Genomic DNA, 18898 nt, shown 5'->3' with positions numbered 1-18898 from the left:
AATACTGTTTTATTAACAGTTTTTGCCTGAAATTGTATTTTACGGAAGTGCACGTTTTATTCGGTGCTCATGTTTTTCGACTGGTTGGTTGTAAGTAGCTTTCAGGCTACGTACTAAGGGACTTGAGGGGACTTCCTCAAGACCTTTGAATGCTTTTCAGAGATAGCTAGGAAGTAGACTTTGAAATTTATGCTGTGTAGAAAGGACTCAGTACTTCCAAAACTAGAATGAATCGGTGAAGTAAAGTAGGCATCAGAACTGTGGGGATTTGGAGGATTCTTAGTGCTGTAATTTGGACTCCCGTGCTTTGTGTTAAATTTGCAATTTCACCTGTCTGTTGGGTAGACCAGATTTTAAAAAGTGCAGGGCAACCAAGTACAATTTTTGTTATTTTCACAGATCCTAAAAATGCACAGTGTGCATAAAATCTTGTGTTTTCTCTTCGTACTTTTAGTCTGCCAGAAATGCTTATTTGTTGTTAAAATTAGAATCTGTAAAAAAAACAATTTTTCATTTAAAAAAACAAAATCCATTTTTTAGACAAGGCCCAGCTACTTGAAATAGCCAAAGCTAATGCAGCCGCCATGTGTGCGAAGTCTGGCGTTCCCTTACCACCAAGCTTGATGCCTTTGTTATCTCAAAAGAAAGACGACAAAGCCAATCAGAAGTCATCAAGAGATACACTAAAGGAGCTCACTGAGGTAAGTGAGAAAGACGGTATCAAACCTGAAAAATAAGCAAACTGGTTTTCTGTGACTTCCGGGCAAACTGTCATTCTGTGTGCTCGGTTCACGTGTAAGCTGGCTCGTGGTTTGAGCCCTTACTCTTTGCACTTTTTTTTTTTTTTATAGTCGTGAAAATAGGCTGTTTAATTCCATGGAAATGCATGAAATCCAATTCTTCAGCTTTTTTAAAAATTTTGTCTCTGTTCTAGTTTTGTACAAATTGGTAGTTCTCCTTGCAGTCCTATTAATAAAACCCAAAGCTTTCACATTTAGTTTTTGGTTCTGAAGTTTTTAGTTGTTTATATTCCTACTTTTGTTAGTGATTTTCATCTTGTTAAATGTTATCTCTGGGTTAAAAATCTTGTGCCCACTTCACATAGTTCTGTATATTTTAATATGCACTCTAAGATACTTTTAGCGAATTACTGTTGCAATTCTGTCCCGTTGCAGTTACTCTACAAATGCAGTGGTTTTGTTCTGATTCTGGGGGAGAAAACTGCTAGTTGTTCTTTTGCTGTAGTAATGACACCTTTGCTGATTGCCCACTACATGTTTTTTTCCAGAAACTAGAGAAAATTTGGAATGGGAGGGGGAAAAAAAAGGAGCTTTTTTAAAAAAAAATTCTCCGGAATCAAAATTGGCCACAGAAGCAGTCCAGGCTATTGTCCTATGGTAGTGTGCCTAAGTGGAGAACCCTTTCAGAGCCTGTTCAGCTTCTTGCAAAGCTATCTGCATTGTCTTTCCTCTCTGCAATGTAACCTGCAAACTGGACAGACTTTCCAATTAGTTGGTAGCTGACTGATAACCATAGATAATACAATTTGTTGATGAGATGCCCAAATAGTGCAGGCTTTTCCTCTTGCCTAGAGAATGTGCTTCAGTCATTGTCTGGAGGCATCTTAGCACAGGAGAGTGCAGGAATCTTTTTTTTATAAGGGCTGATGAGAACAGTGCCATCAACGTATCTTAATTTTCAGTGTTGGAGGTGCCAGTTTGCACCTTGTATGCCGACAGTCAGGTCATCAAACAGATGGGCCTTACAGTTGTATAAACTTGAACTAGAGTTAAATCAGATGATGGCTTCACTTTGCCGGTATTATTTCCTCAAATATTATGTTCTCAAATGTCATGTGAGTCTTACAAGTATACTTTTAGTGAATGGGAGACCTAATAGAAGCATGATACTACACTATAGTGTTCTCAAATGCATTTTGGACTGACTTATACTTGCTACTGGTGAACACTCAGTGCAGATAACCATGATCAGTAAGGAGTTTTTCGTCATAAAATTCTCGCCTCTCTAGAATGTATTCCCACCCCCTCCCCGAGGTTCTCTTCGTATTTGACTGCAGTATCCCCATAGCACCTATATGTTTTATACTCAGTTTTTGTTGAATATAAAATGGGGCTCTCTGGTGTACTTAGCCAATGTGAAAAAATTTCAGAAATCCGAGATCTTTTGGAGCCGTTGCTTCTGAGTAGGTCCCTGCACTACAAGTAGAACTTAGAATTACATGTGTAGTAGTTTTGTGAGTTACACTGATGTTTCTGTCAGATTGCAATATGCTAATTCTGTGGGATGCCAAACAACCAGTGAGTTCCTACTCTAGAATGTTTGCAGCCTTAGATGCACATTCTGCAGCTAGCACTGTGTAGCAAGTTTTACAGTATGATGCTGAAATCTTATGTCTTTGAAATTATTCTCTGCATGAGTGCTTCGCAAACGTAGCTGGGTATTTGATAATATGTCTAAAATGTCATAAGTACATGTATTGATGACATTGCTAAAAGATTTTCTTGTACGTTCTGCTTTAGAAAAGAAAAACTCTTTTGTAAAAATGTTCTTTTTGTATGTTTTGGTTGAAAGTACAGGTTTGTTTGGAGCTGTAACGTCCCTTTTTTCCTTTTTATTTTTTTAAGAAATGCAAGAAGATTGCTCAAAGCACGGATGATGTGATAGTGAACAAACCTCATGTTTCTGATGAAGAGGAGGAAGAACGTCCTTTCTATAATCATCCTTTTAAGCTCAGTGAACCCAAACCTATTTTTTTCAATTTAAGTGTGAGTGCTTATTTTGTTTTTAATATTTAAAGTTGTGGTTATTTTTAAATAATGCAAGTAATTTTACAGAAATTAAACAGGGATTGATAATCCTTGTGAAATTGCACTGGGAAGTTGTTAAAAGTACTCTTGCTACAGTAAGAGACTTACCTGCAGTCTGTGAAATTGTGGTAGTTCCCATAATTGGATTGAAATTTTTTTTCATTAATGCCTTTGCAGCTTCTAAAGCTTGAATAACATAAAGAAGATTGGTTTTGCTTCACATTTTCATTGCAAAAGCACCAGTATGAATTTACAGACAGTATTGGAATGGGGAAGTGCATTTGGAACAGCATTGTTTTTCTTTAAAAGACCAGCAAAAAACCCCTAGCGACATTCTAAAAGCATTTTGAGATGTTCTAGATAAGCTGATGCCATCAGCTTTGTGCAGACTCCAAATCCTGTATGTCTGCTTCTTCAGTAGATTTCGAGTGTTCACTAAAGGAAAAAAAAGATCTGTTAGTTTTGAGATTAACCGATAGAGAAGTAAATGCTGTGTTAAGAATGAAGATCACTGATGTTGCCTGTTACTAAGAGAGTTTAAATGTCTTGTTAAACCTCCTCCTTGGGGGACTGCTTTTGACTCTGTCAGGGCTTGTGTTGACACTTTCTGGGTATGAGCATCTTGGAAGGAGTAAAATGAGGGAGCATTTCTTTAAGTGCGCCTGGGATTCAGATACTGTGAAGCATGGATTAGAATTTGTCCAGAATGTTTTTCTTAAACGGTTGTATCTTTGGGGGAGTTTTGTGCCATGAAAGCTCTGATTTTGCAGGGTGTAAAGTACTATAAAAGTATTACTATGCTAAGTGGAAAATATAAGTAGCATATGCATAAGATGTAAGGTAGAAATAGATTTATACTTTATATTGTACCATTAGAAAGTGGTATGACGAAACTCAAGAAACTCTGGGATTCCCTACAGGCTCCAAAGAGGAATGTTATTTAGTGATTTTAAGTTGCTTACTTGTTTGTCGCAGTTTTGACCCTGTTAATATCATTCCTTCTGTTCTTTCTGCATCCTAGTCTAACTACCATTCCCATCCATGTTCCTTGGATGGTAGGAGTTTACCCAGTATTGTGAGCTCTCTGGGCTCTGTTTGCCTCTTAGAAGAGCAATTTGTCGGAGATTACTGTGGACTCATTATATTAGCATTTCTAAGGAAAACAAGCTCATAGACGTGATTTACTTTAGGATTCATGCTGCTCTTAAAAAATAACCAAAAACTATAAAACAAAATGTTGATAACTGCTTTCTCTATGTATAGTAGTGTAGAGCTTTTTATTGTCCTGTGGACATCACAGCCAATGTGTTGTGCTGCTCAAGATTTTTATTTTGGAGCTTTCCATTACAAAATGCATCCGTGGCAGATTAAGATTGTTCTGTTTATGGTGGGGGGTGGAGGGAAAGCAGGGAGGTTAATTGTGGGAGTGAGGTTTTGTACATTTTTGGCAGCTGAAGCTGATTTAAGCTATTTTAGCTTCTAGCTGTTTCACCTTCTCTTATACTGCAGTTTGTTTCTCATTTGCATGTTTTTAGGGCTGTGCTGAGATGATTTGTTATGAAGGCTTTCGGTTTGATGTTAGTAAGAAGGATGACTTTCTTTAATGAAGTTTTCGTAAAACTCAATACCAACTGTATGCAATAAACTGTTTCTCAAAGACATGTTATGAATGTGGTGTGTTCCCAAGTTTTAACTTTTTCTAATTTCATTTCTTAAGACTCCCAGCATAAAACCAGCACCACCACCACAACCAAAAAATCAGGTCAGCCTGTCAAAGGAATTTCCTGTTTCATCTGGGTCTCAACATAGGAAAAAAGAAGCAGATAGTGTCTATGGAGAATGGGTTCCAGTTGAAAAAGGCAAAGAGGAAAGCAAGGATGATGTTTTCCCCAAACCATCCATTGAGGTAAGGAAGGGAAGGAAAGCATATCATATAAGAAAACCAAAACCATTACCTAGTCAGTCTGGTAGCAAATTGCAGCCTGTGGAAAAAAAAAAAAAAAAAAAAGCTTAAATAGGTAGTATTTAACACTTCAATAAGCTAATTCTCTGAACTGCTGCGGGTGTGAAATTTAGTCGCCATGCTCACATGAGCAATGATGAAAGCAACCTGTACCCATACTGTGTCCTTTTGTCAACTCATGACTACTTCTTTGTCTCAATAGTTTCAGCTTTTGCTTGAAGATGAAAAACGAGTTTCTTGTCCAGTTTCCTGCAGAGGTTAATATCCTAAGTTGAGAGTTTTACAATTATAAATTTAATAATAATTCAAATTGTCCTACCAATCTTAGAGCAATAACATTGCATTGAAATGTAATCCATTAAAAATAGATTTGAAAGTAGTTTCTAAAACTGTAATTTCATCTGCATGTATATACTAATTTTAGCTTTACAGTCACATTTTCTTACATAGTTGTCTTCCATGTGGCCTTCCAAAGGAAAATCTAGTTGTATGATAATAAACTAAAAAAAAAAAAAAAAAAAAAAAAAGGCAAGTGGTTTTTCCCCTTGAAATGTCTTCAAAAGGATATTTTGTGGGGTTTTTGTAATTAAGTAAATTAAATATTTAAAGACAGATGTAAATTTTGTTCAAGTTGATGTTAACCTCACTCCATCTGAAGACTTGTTCTCATACCTTTCAAAGCAGATAAATAAAAAAGCCTTGGCATCAATTTCTGATGAAACAAGCTTTCCACTTGGTGCATTTTGTTTTTCAAGAACTTTCTAAGATTGTACAATTCCCTCAGTGAAACACAGGAGGTATTTTCTTCTGTGTCTTTTACAGCACCAAAACCACAGTGAATATAATTCATTCAACAGACATTTTCACAGTGCACCGCCAAGTTTGACGGTCAGGCGCCCAGTTCATTGTTCTCTCAATGTAGATGGTAGCTGCTATTTGGTCTTTGTCATGAACCACTAATAAGACAAACATTCTGAAATGTTTGTGAAGAATGTAATTCCAAGTTACTAGTGTATATGTAAATAAAGTCCAGAGCATAGAACCATTGTATACTAATATTTGGCCATGTTTTTACCAGGTGGTAAGATTTTTTTTTTTTTGTCCTTCAAATGGTTGATGATATGCTCATAGTTCAGGCGAGCTCTGTAGATGTCTGCATCCAGGTTGCCAATGACGCTAGACTTGTGTCTTTGACAAATTGGGTTAGCTAAGCACTGATGGTTTGTGTATTGATAATGTAGAAGAGGCCATAAGCGTTGACATTGGAGTAAATATATTAAACATAAATTTCTTTCCTTTTTGTCATGTGTATCTTTATAAATGCTTGTAACAATGTTGTCTGTTTTTATATTTTGTAAATAAATATTTTTATTTGCATTTACCTTAACTTGGTTTTTGTTAAGGGTGATTTCAAGGGTTGTTAGCTGACAGCAGAGCATACCACCCCCTTGGGTTTGACAATTCTTAATGTTGAAATACAGGAGGAATACTTTTGTAGTAGCAGAATCCCTGTATGTTTCTCCAGGGAGTGTGAAAGGTAACTGAGTGCTTCTCTGCTTAACTTTTACTCTTTGTGGATAAAATGGCTTCCTTTGAGCAAAATAAGCCAGATAAGCTCCCTTGATGTTGGAGTAGAGTAGTGGGGGAGTGTGCTTGGATTCTCAGGAAGTCTGACATATAATTTACCTCTGCTCATTGTTGCTGATTTTGAAATCTGATTGTGACAATTCTGATGCAAGTCTTTTTATTGACATTAAAAAATACATAATTGGTCTTATTGTTACGTTTTTATTCAAGTCACAGAATTAGTTATGCGAATAAGCAGTCTGGGAATAAGGCCCTGCTAATATATTACGAATTGTTTTAATAAAATATTATGCTCTTAATATAGTTGTTCGTGGTAGTAGGAGATGGAGGGAAAAGTCTTGAGTAATCTGAAGTCCCACCATGTCTTTAGAAGCCAGAAAAACTTATGAAAAAGAAACTATATCTGAAAGTCTGAAAGTATAGAGTTGAAGTGTTGCGTTGAAGTTTGGACTATACACAGATGACTATTATGCAGAGAAGCTGTCGTGATCCAAAAACGTAGTAAATGCATTTGGTGTATCGGTGGACCTCCAGAGTATGTCAGAAGTGCCTGCTTTGTATTGTCAGCCTCTCCCTTCTTGCTTCAGTATTTGTGATTTGTGTCTGTTGGGAAAATGTTATTAAAAGGCAGGACTGGAAAGGCAGAACTCTTACAGAGAATAGCATGCTGAACTTGAAACTGTTTTGCTTGACTAAATAATAACAACTTTTCATACTTCAAGCAGAGATTTTTTTTTCAAGATCCAAAGCTGCCATCGAGTGTCTGACATAATACAAAGCCATGATGGTCTCCAAAATGGTGACTGACCATGTGGGGAAAGTGTATGGGAATTCTAACTAACCAGGGTATCTACTAATAGGCCCCAGTCCGGTAAAGCACTAAAGTACACATGTATGTTTAAGTATGTGAGTGGTCCCAATGTGGTTTCAGTGGACTGCTTGCATGCCTATGTGTATTGCTGGATTGAAGCTTTTGGTGAGTAGAATAACTTTTCTTTATCTCCTGAACCAGTTTCACAAACAAAACAGTAAAGAATTATTTTAACTATACAAGGTGAACTTGCCAACACAAGAAAGTGTATATTATAAACAGGCATTCTTTTACATACCTGACTGTCATGTTAGGTGATTGTTAGAAAATCTTGTAATTCTTCTTGTGCCTTGTTTTTGATCTGTGTTTTGTCAGCTGAGACAATAAATAAACACTGAAGTCAGTTTCATAGACACAGAGGACTTCTGGGATTTTAAGTCTGGCTTGATCAGTGCCAGATGCTTCAGTAACGAGCTTCCCAATGAAAATGCTTTTTGTCCTAAACAATAAAAAAAAAATCGCCCATCTTAAAATAAGATCTAGTAGCCAGAGTACAAAAGTAACTACTCAGTTTTCTGCAATTTTAGACATTTGTGTTTGTCGCCTACTATTTTTCAATATTCAGTAAATCCTTGACTTGGTTCCTGTGACAAAGATTTTTTAGTTCTGTTTCTTTTATTGGCCCTTTATTGCAGTATAATATGTGAGAGGCTGAGGTGATGAGGTAATGACTAACAAAAGATAGAAGTCTTCTGTAACACAAATTAAAAAAACCCAACCCATCAGCTTACTGTGTGTCTATATGCCACCTACTGTTTTGATTATTGGGTTTCTTCTGTGCTTCAAACAGTTCCAGCCTGTTCAGTCTTCTTCACACGCTCGTCTCCAGAGAAATTTCACTTATCTCTGAGCAGTGTTCTTTTTCTCCTTTCAAAATAGAAAGATCCATAAAATGCACATCATATGAAGAACAAGGCACAAGTAATTTTACAGAAGAGCTGTATACTAGCCCTAATTTGTTACATCTTAATATCCCAAAATATTGTGGATTTCTATCTTGATTGCTTTGCACATAGAGGTTTGCATTGAACTGCTTCATTTGCTCCATGTTTTTACACAAATGATTCTGATTAGTATGTGTGAGATAGTTTCAAACTATTTTTCTTTTGATTTTCTTCTAGTTCAGCAGCACAGATCTAAAGAATCCTTTCCAAAACAGTCAATGTCATGAGCTACCAGTCTGGTTTAACTTTTCTGCAAGTCTGTCTTAGACTGCAGATTAAGATTTTAAACACTAAAGCCAAGTTCAAGGAATACAAGTGATTCTTGCTGTAATTTTTTTATACATATAATTTGAAGTTTTAGTGTGACATAATAGTAGGGTGCTCATATGAACAGCTCTGTATAAAGGCGCTTTTTTAAAAAAAAATTCTTAGCTAAATTACATTTAATTGTGTTGGTTAATAAGATTCCATTGAACAATGATATGGTTCCATATTTAAGTATTACACACCAGAACTTTTTGTGACCAAAATACTTCTTGGAAAATAATTCTTTTGATATTTATGTGTACAGGAGATACTAAATTATCAGGGTGTTACACTTTGACTTCAGATTTTGTGTTTGATTAGAAAAGCCCATATTGTATATACTTAATAAATAGTCCCAGGATTTTTTCACGTTGCCTATTTATTTATCAAACCAACTATTCAACATCTAAAACAACTTTGTAGTATTTGTAGCATTTGTTTTGCAACAGCTTTTTCCAGATCAAGTGAATATTGTGGTCTGATGCATTTTTAAAAGTAATCTTTTTTCTTTCTAGGGTGTGGACATAACTACGGCTATGAATGATCGAGCAGTGGCTCAGAAAAGGCTTAATGAAAACACATTTGATTTAGAGGCCATGTGCATGTTAAATCGTGCACAGGAACAGGTATGTTGCACTTTTTCGTCAGCGTTTTGATGAACTTAAAGAAAGTTAAAAGAAAACCCTTCATACCAGCTGATTTTTCTTACGTACTGAAGTACGGGTGTTTTGAAGCCCAGTTTATGGGCATGTGTTTAAAAAACTCTGCCTTTATTTTGCACTTCATAGCACTGATTTTGACAATAAGCAAACCATGAACTTGCTAGACTTCGAGCTCAGCCTTTAGGGTTAACATAGAAAGATGCTCAGCTTTTTGGAGTGTCTACTTGCAAATGGGTGTTAGTGAACACAGCACTAAACATAAATGAGGAATTGTTATTAAAATTACTGTGAAGCAACAGAGGTATGTAGAGGAAAAGTGTGCAAATTTTTATTTTAGTCTTACATTTGATTTTTATTTTGTAGATTGACGCCTGGGCTCAATCAAACTCCATACCTGGCCAGTTCACAGGAAGTACTGGAGCACAGATACTGTCCTCAGATGAGCTGACCAACAGTGGTCCCCAAGCATGGATTAGAAAGGTAGAAGTTACGGAGATATACTGGTCTAACTGTCACATTTTAAATAGCAGTGGAAATACTGGAAAATGCCAAAAACGTGCCTTAAAAGCCTATGGTAATGCATGTGTCAAATACAACAGGTTGAGTTAAATCATTGTCTTTGATCAATTTAGATACTTGCTGCTGCTGTGTCCGCTTTGTTGTGCATTAAGGTGTTGCGCATGACATAGAGTACTTCGATAAGGTGTGCGTCTGGTATTTGAGTAAGATTGGTTCATATATACTGTTACCTTATACTGGAATGACATTAATGATATTGGTATGGTTGCAGTGGTAGGCCCATCGCTACTTTTACAGGATTGGAACAGATCAGGCAAGGTTTGGTCCTGGTGTGTTGGAAGTCAGTGATGTGGTTTGGCATCAGTTTCCGTGAACCAGGTCCCAAACTGCCATTTTGTTTGACTTGGTTCTATCCAATTGCTACTTTGCCTCTATTTGTATCACCAGGGTTTTCTGGGAGCCAAAGATTTGGAGTATTAAACCAGGAGGTGCAGCTGGGTTAAGAAGTTTAATGTCATCCTACAGTGAAATAGTTACCTCTTACTGCAGAGTAATAGTGGCTTATTTTTGGGGTATGGTGCGTCATACATACATGCATTTTATAAGTTTAATAATTCATACTTCATCTTTGAAAATTACTACTGAACTGGTTCTCTTTCAAGAAGTAGAACTGAGGAATTTGGGCAATATCCACCTTTCAGGCAAAAAGAATAAGGAGTTACGGTTGTCAGTCTTACAAGTAATGTAGTTGAGTATACGCTGTATCTGCTTATTCTTCCAGAACGCAGTGTTAAGACAACCCTCAAAAATGGTAGGTTAGATTTGAGACTTAAGTAAAATTTTCCAGAGAACTTGGTGTAAACTGAACACAAAAGTCTGGAATTATGACATCCTAAAAATAGAAGTATTTTTGCCAAGATTTGCTAACTTCTTTTTCCACTTTATATAGCCAAGCAATACAGAGGGCCAGGCAACACAGACATCCAAGTTACTTACTAGATGGGAATCTTTTGGACTCTTCTCAGTTTTAATACGCAGTGTAGATGATAACGTCTTATTTTAACAATTATGAACTTTTGAGATTGTAACAAGATGTTGGCATTCATTACAATGATTGTCCCTGGCAGAGGAACTTAGAAGTCCAAAGCACTCAGCAGGGGTGTATTGGTGAGAAAATGAGAGCTTTTCCACCGTGAGGCTTGTGAAAGAGATCAGCAAGCCTGTTGAGGGTTGCCCCTTTCTGCAATACCTTGAGTGGGTTCCCAGGGCAATGGAAAGGGAGCATCTCTGATCATCTCTTTCCCAAGCCTCCTCTTCTCATCCTGTTTTCATTCCTTGGATGTTCTGTGCTGGTCTTCTGTGCCTTACAGTAGCAGGAGTGTCCACTAACAAAAATTAAGTGGAGAAGGCAAGTGGGTTTTCCCTCAGTCTTTTTGTCACTCTGTGATCTGCTTTAAAAAAACCCCAACCAACTAACCAAAACAAAAACTGACAGAACGCTTCTTAGGGAGAGAAGGAGAGAAGAGTCTGGTCTCTGGCTTGTGGACATGACTGCTGTGAGGAGCAGAAGCATATTGGAACATTTTGTTGAATCTAGAAATAAGAGTGAGCCAGTAGAAGCACTTGTGTCCTTCCCATAGCTGTAAAAAGCTAGTGGTTTGCAGTAGTAGGCATCCTCCCTTGCAAGCATCATGTGGTTTGTCAGAAAGGAGGCTGCTACTGGAAACAAGACGAGTTGTTGGGTGAAGACGACAAGGACACGGTCCTCTTTCCTGCTCTGGCATTCCTCAGCTTGACTTCTTTTGCTCTTTCCAGGTTCCATATTTACACGCACATTGCCATCAAATTCATGAGATGACAAGTAGTTACAGTCCTGCACCCTCTACAAAATGCATTAGGGACTACACTTGCCCTGTTGTTTTGGTTTTTTTTTTTTTTTTTTATGGTTGTTTTTTTTTTTTTTTGGTTTTTTTTTTAGGAATGGTGGGGCCTGTGAAAGCCTGCACAAAAGTTAGATTTGATGAATTTAGTGTGGAGTCACATCCTGTGGTTAGAGGATGATTCCACAGAAAAAAAGTAAAGTAGGGATAATGGGTTATTGAATGCATGTTATCTTTCTCAGTGACATGAATGCAAACCAACCATGAAATGCAAAGTATAGGTTGTATTTTACTCAGGCACTTAAAGTTGTGTAACATAGTTCCTGTTAACTATGCAATGTAGGACTGAGAAGTCAGACTTGTACTCCCTTTTTTGTCCTAAGAAAATGCATTTTAACATTTAAAAAAACCTAGTTTTTAAATTTTTTTTTATCTGCTAGTAGGGCTGTGGAGTTTCTTGGGGTATGTTGTGTGTGTAAATCAATGCACATTTCTGACTGAAGATGTTGTTTACTTAAGGCATTTTGCATGGGAGATTGCCATAAGCAATTGCCATAAGAGGACTTGTGGACGTGCACGGTTCAGCAGAAACCGAGCCTGTGTCAGCTAGTTACTTGTTTATCATTAAACAAAGAGTTAGAGCACGTACAGACATTGTGCTTGACAGAGATAATCACAAAACTAGATAGATGTAATGAAACAGAAGAGCGATGTCAGGAGGAGAGAAAAGTTAAAGTACTGGGGGAAGTTGTTTGATAAGCGCTGTCTTCACTTTGCATTTCTTGGATTTCAGCTCTTTTTTTTGTACTTTAAAAATGACTCTGGAGAGGTAATATGTACTCAAACCAAAATATGCCTGCAATTTCAATTTTATCTCAATATGAAGTTTTGAGGAATTAGTTACTCGAGTGGTTAACATGGCATACTTGAATGATCGACGTACCAATTAGTAGTACAGTTTATTTTTCCAAGTAATACGCTAATTCATGGTGTTCACGCATAGGGTTCTGAGCAGTATTCATAAAATAATAATATGTTGTTGGGTTTGTTGTATTTAAAACGGATTTATGAGCAACAGTATCTTTTGAAAAGTGCTTTCTGTTTCAGTTTATCATCATTGGTGTAATCAGTTCACAAATATGACTTACTGGAGGTTGCTTCTTTTTTTCTTCCTTTTTTCTTACAAATACACTGTGCTGCTGAATAAATGTCAAATCAGAGGAGGTGGTCAATTTTTTCTTTTCCCCTAGCCAATTCTGTTGAGGTCTCCTTAATCAGACTTTCCCAGACTTACTACTTGTTTCTGGATTTATCAGCTTAATTCTGTAGTCTAAACTTGCGCTCCAGAACAAGGGTTTTGCAATGTTTTATGCACACAGGGTAATGCTTGGGATCTGTTTCATTCTGTTGTGCTAAAGCATGACATAGTTTTACTGTGGCCATTAGAATGCTCTACTTTCCATAGCAAGTTCTGAAAAGGTACAGCATTCCTTCCACTCTTCCACAGTCGTAGCAGATGAGTAAAACTCACGCTAATGATGGACGTAATAGTGTCTAGTGTGATTGTCACTTGCACAAGAACTGCTAACCTCAAGCAAGGCCACTTATCAAAGCACTTGTGTTTCTGTTGTCTTATATGACACAATGAGCTTTCCTTGGAAAAGAAGGCCACATGGTTCAGCAAATCAATTGCATGTTAGTTGTATTGGACTGGCTCTCCCTGTTCAGTCCTCAACATGTTTTTTTTTTCCCCAGCTATCCTCAGCTTGCTTTCTACTGATTATGTGCAAAAGCTGTGAACAGAAAGCCTGAGGCTGATTCCAAGTGTAGTCTTTGCAAGGTATTTGATGGGATTCTTCCTCTTGTATTGGGGAAAGAATGTGGCTGCTGCTAAAAGTGCCAGTTTATTTAATGGAAAAGTTGACTACTTTGCAAAAGTTTTGCCAAAGGTAGATGCTTATTCCTGGTACTTGACTCAGAGCAGTTCTTTGGAGTTTGCCTTAAAGTAAGCTTTAAGACAGCCCATTGTGCTGTGGCTGAAACTGTCCACCTGGTGCCTTTAAGGCTTTGTTGTCTTTTGCTTAATAAATTACCACTCAAAAGAAATAAACCTTCCTTCTGACAGAACTTGTGTTTTAGTGCCTTGTCAGCATTGTGAGAAGGAATGGGTATTTTCTTTTCAGAGAGCAGAAATTGATGATGTATTCTAAGATCTCTGAAATATTTATGGCTCTAATATTTTGTATGTTGCGGGTGCCGTTTTGTAGATTCTCCGTTCAATGCTGTGTGCTGTCCTTTTCCCAAAGACAGCTATTGCAGTTAGCCAATGGTGACTGTCCCACTTGTGTTTCAGCAAAACACCTGTAAAATTATCTTTCAGATGTGGGTTTTTTTGTGTGTATGTTTGCTTGTCTAAACCTTTAAAGGCTAATTCAGGCATTCATATCCCCCAAGATTTGTTGCCCCAATGTAGCTTTAAAAGAGGAATAGTTCTAATTAAAATTACTAAGAAAACCCTAGAAGTGGTTCGGCTTTCCTATGTAGCCTTCTTTTTTAAAGGAAAAGTGTTGACATAATGTGGCTTATTAGCTGTCTCCATCTACTGGCAGAATGGAAGTGTGCTTTATTTGGCTGACCTTTCATGGAATTTAGAGATCAAAAGATGAGAAAAGTGATCCTAGATTTTCATGCAGACTTACTCAAAGTGGGGTTAGTGAATGAAAGAGAACAATTACTTTCTAAGTAATGAGTTAATTCTGACAACAGTAACCAAATACTTAGAAACCTGGGGGTTTATTCTATTACATACTTTTCAATTTGGTGTCCTCATTATAGGCCAGATCTGCAAGGGTACATAACTGCTAAATAGTTTTGTGACAATCTGCCTCTTATGATTTTTTAAAACTGAGAAGAAATGTATACCTTCCTTCCCTGCTCTTGTAAATGTTTCTACTATTTTTACTTTCTGAAATGTAAGTACGAACACAGCACTAGTTTTTACTCATACTCTATTAGATCATGGGCTGAGTGAAGTTGTCTGTCATTAAATTATGAAAATAGTTAAGATAATATAATTGTACAGGTGACACTAGAAAATTATCGTCATCTTATTATTAAAAAAACCCAACAAAACAAAACTGAAAGAAGAACTCTTTCCCCTGCTTCAGGCCTTCTTTGCTTCTTCGGTAAACTGAAGCAAAGTGAGCTTATCCTGACTCCTTTCATAGTGGTACCAGAATTACTTCATTTAGCCTTTTAGTGTGATGCACAAGTGCAGCTATTCTGCAATGAAACAAAACTTTAATTTCTCATTCCTTGATGTCCTGGTTCTGTTGACGTGTTGAAGAGTCAGCATAGTGTAAAAAATTCCTACTGGAGTTATCCGATAGGGTTCTGAATTCACACGTTAGAAGTTAATAAACTACACTTCAGAATGTAGAACTCTTTTTTTTATTTCCAGTATTTGGAATTTGTTCAGGCTCTGTGAATTCCTAGATAGGAACATGGCGCTTTGATTTTTTTTTTTTTTTTTTTAAACTACGAACAGCAGTATTTTGCTTCTGTTCTCCTTTCTACACCGCTCCTAACCCCCGAGTTAGTACATTTAAAGGTGTGATGCGAAAACTATGTTACATTAGAATGACCTCATCAAGAAATTGCACTCTGTCATTTGTGAACTGAGTACACGCTGGTGATAATGAAACAGGTGTTTATACTGAAAATTCTATCATTGCAAAGCAGGTACAAAAGAGGAAACGGAACCCAGGGTGACATTGACTGGGGTTTGTATCATTCTCGGCATGATTGCCCTTTTCTTATGAGAGTTTCGTGGAAAAGAGAGGGGAGGATGAAAATGGAAGTAAGTAAAAGCCATTCTAGGTGTATAGATTGAGGCAGTTTGTATCGAAGAAACTGATTGTCTCTGTGTACACACACACACTGCATGGTCTGCGCCAGTCAGAACAAAAGTTGAACTGCAGAGGTGCACTTAGCCTCTCTACTCTTCCATCAGAGCACTTTTTTTATTAAATGCAGCATCCAGTTGCATGATTGATAGGTATTTACTGTTTAAGAGGTCAATATTTGGAGAAGTCCTGCCACAATCTTCAGCAATCATTTTTTAAAAATAAATTTTAACACCACATATAGTGGGGATGACAAACACGCATCATTGATGCATGTCAGTTGCCAATATGAAATCCCCTTCAAAATATATTATCCTTAGTCTCTGCAAAAGTAAGACTTCTGGTTTTGTTTACGTACAAATCGAAACCAAGGACCTATCAGTCCTTTGTCCAAATCTGGGAAATGCTTACTTTTGCAAGCACGACTCCAAATAAAGGGAAAAAAAAAATTGTCCTATTAATTTGCTTTGGTAGTAAGTAGAATTTTCACAAAAATACCAGGCATTGTATCATCTAACCTACTATGCAAAAGAACTGATGGACTTAACAGTGCCAGTGTGTAACCTTGTGTATTTTAAGGCAAGCAATTTTTTGCTGTGATGGAAATGATTGACTTACTTACTTGGGTCAGCGGGGGGGGGCAGAAGAGAGATGATAGTTCACAGAATAACCTGTGAACTTTCACCCCTCTATATGGAAACTTGTTTCAGGGTCAAATCCTTGTAGCTGCCTTCTTGCCACGGTCAATGCCAGCCCTACTATTCACAACACTGCGGCCATCGAGGCCTAGGTACGTAAACATTTAAGGAGTTTTTAAAGTTCTTTACATCAAAACAGATATTTAAAATTTCTGTTTGTAAGCTTTCACCATTTAACAACTATGATGTTAATGATGATTTGAAAGAATGTGAAGACAACCACTGCTAAACTGTGTGGCTAAGCGCCTTTTTTCTGTAAAAAAAGAAAAGAAAAACCTGTATGTTTCATGTGGATTTTCAGCGTAGAACTTGAATGTGCAACTGCTGTGTAATAAAATGGGAAAACTTTTTTTTTATGTTTTAAATACGCCTAAACACTATGTGAATGTCATTACTAAATGTGCTTGTATTTTGTTCAATAACTAGGTACACTTGGCACACATGTTGCCAGTTAAACAGTTAACACTGCCTCCTTTCACGAGATGAGAAGAGATGCATTGGAACCAAAGTAGCGTGTTTAAAAATGGACGGTTATCATTTTATTAAATACATATGTCTGAAATGGGTCACTTGCCACTTTTGGATTGCATTAGAATTTTCTTAAGTTGTTCTTTTTTGGAAATACTGATTTGTGTCTCGTGTGTCTGCGTGAATTCCGATTTATACAAAGTGTTAAGGTATATAAAGCTAAGGTGTATTTTTTTTTTTTTTTTTAATTGAGTCTGTGGAAGGTTGTTAGAAAAATTTTTTTGAAGTTCCCACTTACTTTTTAAAATCCCAGTGCTAACTTTAGGACTTGTTTTACTTTTCTTTTTCTGGATAGGATCAGTTCTTAAGAGCAGCCCCTGTAACTGGAGGAATGGGAGCTCAACTGATGAGAAAAATGGGCTGGAGAGAAGGAGAAGGGCTCGGAAAAAACAAAGAAGGCAGTGTTGAGCCTATTATGGTCGATTTTAAGACAGATAGAAAAGGTAAGCCATTCCTTAAATGTCTTATGACAATATAGACTTCTCATGCCTGTTTTGGAGATAGGCAAAACAACTTTGAAGTAGTAAGCTTTTTCTGGGTACAGCTTCGTTGTGAAAATCAGGGGAATGACATAGATGCTTTTGGTACTAGTTTTTCAAGCTGTGGATTATGTATATAGGCTTCGTCCTTCCGCCTGTGAACTCTTCCAGACGTTCTTTAGCTTTCCCTAACCTTCACCTTCTACTTTAAAAAGTGCTCCTTGGTGGGTCTTAGGTTAGGGATGTGCTTCAGTTGGATGTGATGAGAAGGCACAGACAGGGACGTGAGTTGTGGAAAAGCCGTTGTGACTGGTCTGGAGGAAGTGGCTGAAGCAGGAATGGGGCAGGACAGAAGACTGACTGGTTTGAGGGGTTGAAGGACAGAGGTGGGAGCTACAGAGTTGAGTTGCTGCTGCCTTTCAGCTGAAGTCCTGACTTGAATAGACTGTTATCCTAAGGTTTCTAGGTCTTCCAGGTGGATTGCGTTCCCATCTTTGTCCATCTGATCTCCCTGCTGTTCCATCTAGTTTGATCCTGCAGCAGGCACCCCTGCTGAGCTACAATGATGTTTCCCTGGTTGTTTCCAAAGATGGCTTTAGCAATCTTTCTTCTTCCTTCATATGGTCCATAGCCACAGGTAGAGAACTGTTGCACGTGTCTCGTTAGATTCAGTAGGACTATCCTTTTAATTACAGGTAGTGTGGTTTATGTGATTCGCCATCTTGCCAACATATTCGGCAAGAGTTCTGTTTTCAGGGTGAATGTTTATGAACACCTTCCATCTGAAATACCTATACAAGTTGTAACAATTTTAAATAGAAGATGCAGAATTTCAGCGGTCAAGATTTATGATTTAATTGTTCTATTATACATGTTACCAAAATAAAAGACTTAACGCTGACTGCAGGAAAACAAATGCTTACTGTTATTCTCCTGAATATTTTTTGAAAATTGGGAACCTTTCATATATTAAATAGATCCCATCTAATATTAAAGCATGAAAAAATCTGAATTATGGGTTTGTGTTAGCTTTTGTCAGTGCTCATAAATGAGCTTGGAAGAAAAGAAAGCATATAAATGAAAATATTGTGAAGCTTATTTGCAGAGGTGTTGGAGGAATCTTTAGGTGTCAAAATGATTAGTCTTCAATACAGAGAGAGTTCAGCACTGCTCAGGTGACCAAGCTAGCAGTGAAAATATAATTGAAACGTTTAAATATGAAGTGCAAAGAGGCAGAACATGAGAAAGCATGCCTATGTTGTGAAAATATCCATTGCTTTCTAAATTCTAAAGACCTTCTGGCAGCATAATACGGTTTTATAAATGGAAAAGTGCAACAGTCTCAAAGTACAGAACACAATAATACAGTCGTCTTTGTTTTATGCAAACAATGACCAAACATGCTTTTTAGCTGTTTTTCTTCTGTGCAACCTTTCTGTTAAAAGGAAGACAAAAAAAAAAAAAAAAGGGAAAAAACCCACATACCTGGTGACAGAGTGATAGCCAAGAATTTCTGTGAAAAATATGTTGTTACTGTTACGTAGTTGTAGGTGTTGTCTTCTAAAGTTCCCGCTGCTGGTAAGAGTTCCTTCAGTTTAGCTTCATGATCCATCAGAGGGAAGAAATTGAAAACAGTCAATTCCAGTATTATTTTCTCAAGCAGCCTGCATAACGTAGTGATGGGTTTTGTGGTGAGGAGGGACGAGTTAGCTCTGTTCATTGTGTTGC

General features: G+C 37.2%; 1 protein-coding gene across 3 annotated transcripts in view; it reads left to right on the top strand.

The window, feature by feature from the left end:
* SON (SON DNA and RNA binding protein) overlaps nt 1-18898 on the top strand; it is a 41599-nt gene that overhangs the window by 16362 nt on the left and 6339 nt on the right. For 2 of the 3 annotated variants that reach the window (XM_009933384.2, XM_075432530.1), the window contains exons 4-9: nt 541-701; nt 2646-2786; nt 4546-4734; nt 9015-9125; nt 9525-9641; nt 16987-17134. In XM_009933384.2, the coding sequence (XP_009931686.2) occupies nt 541-701; nt 2646-2786; nt 4546-4734; nt 9015-9125; nt 9525-9641; nt 16987-17134 (867 nt within the window). Of the gene's footprint in view, nt 1-540; nt 702-2645; nt 2787-4545; nt 4735-9014; nt 9126-9524; nt 9642-16175; nt 16256-16986; nt 17135-18898 lie in introns of those variants that run through there. The other variant, XM_075432538.1, reaches the window with a different exon arrangement.

Source organism: Opisthocomus hoazin, chromosome 1 (assembly GCF_030867145.1).
Source record: "Opisthocomus hoazin isolate bOpiHoa1 chromosome 1, bOpiHoa1.hap1, whole genome shotgun sequence".
NCBI classification, from domain to species: Eukaryota; Metazoa; Chordata; class Aves; order Opisthocomiformes; family Opisthocomidae; genus Opisthocomus; species Opisthocomus hoazin.
This window is presented reverse-complemented; position numbering and strand designations above follow the sequence as displayed.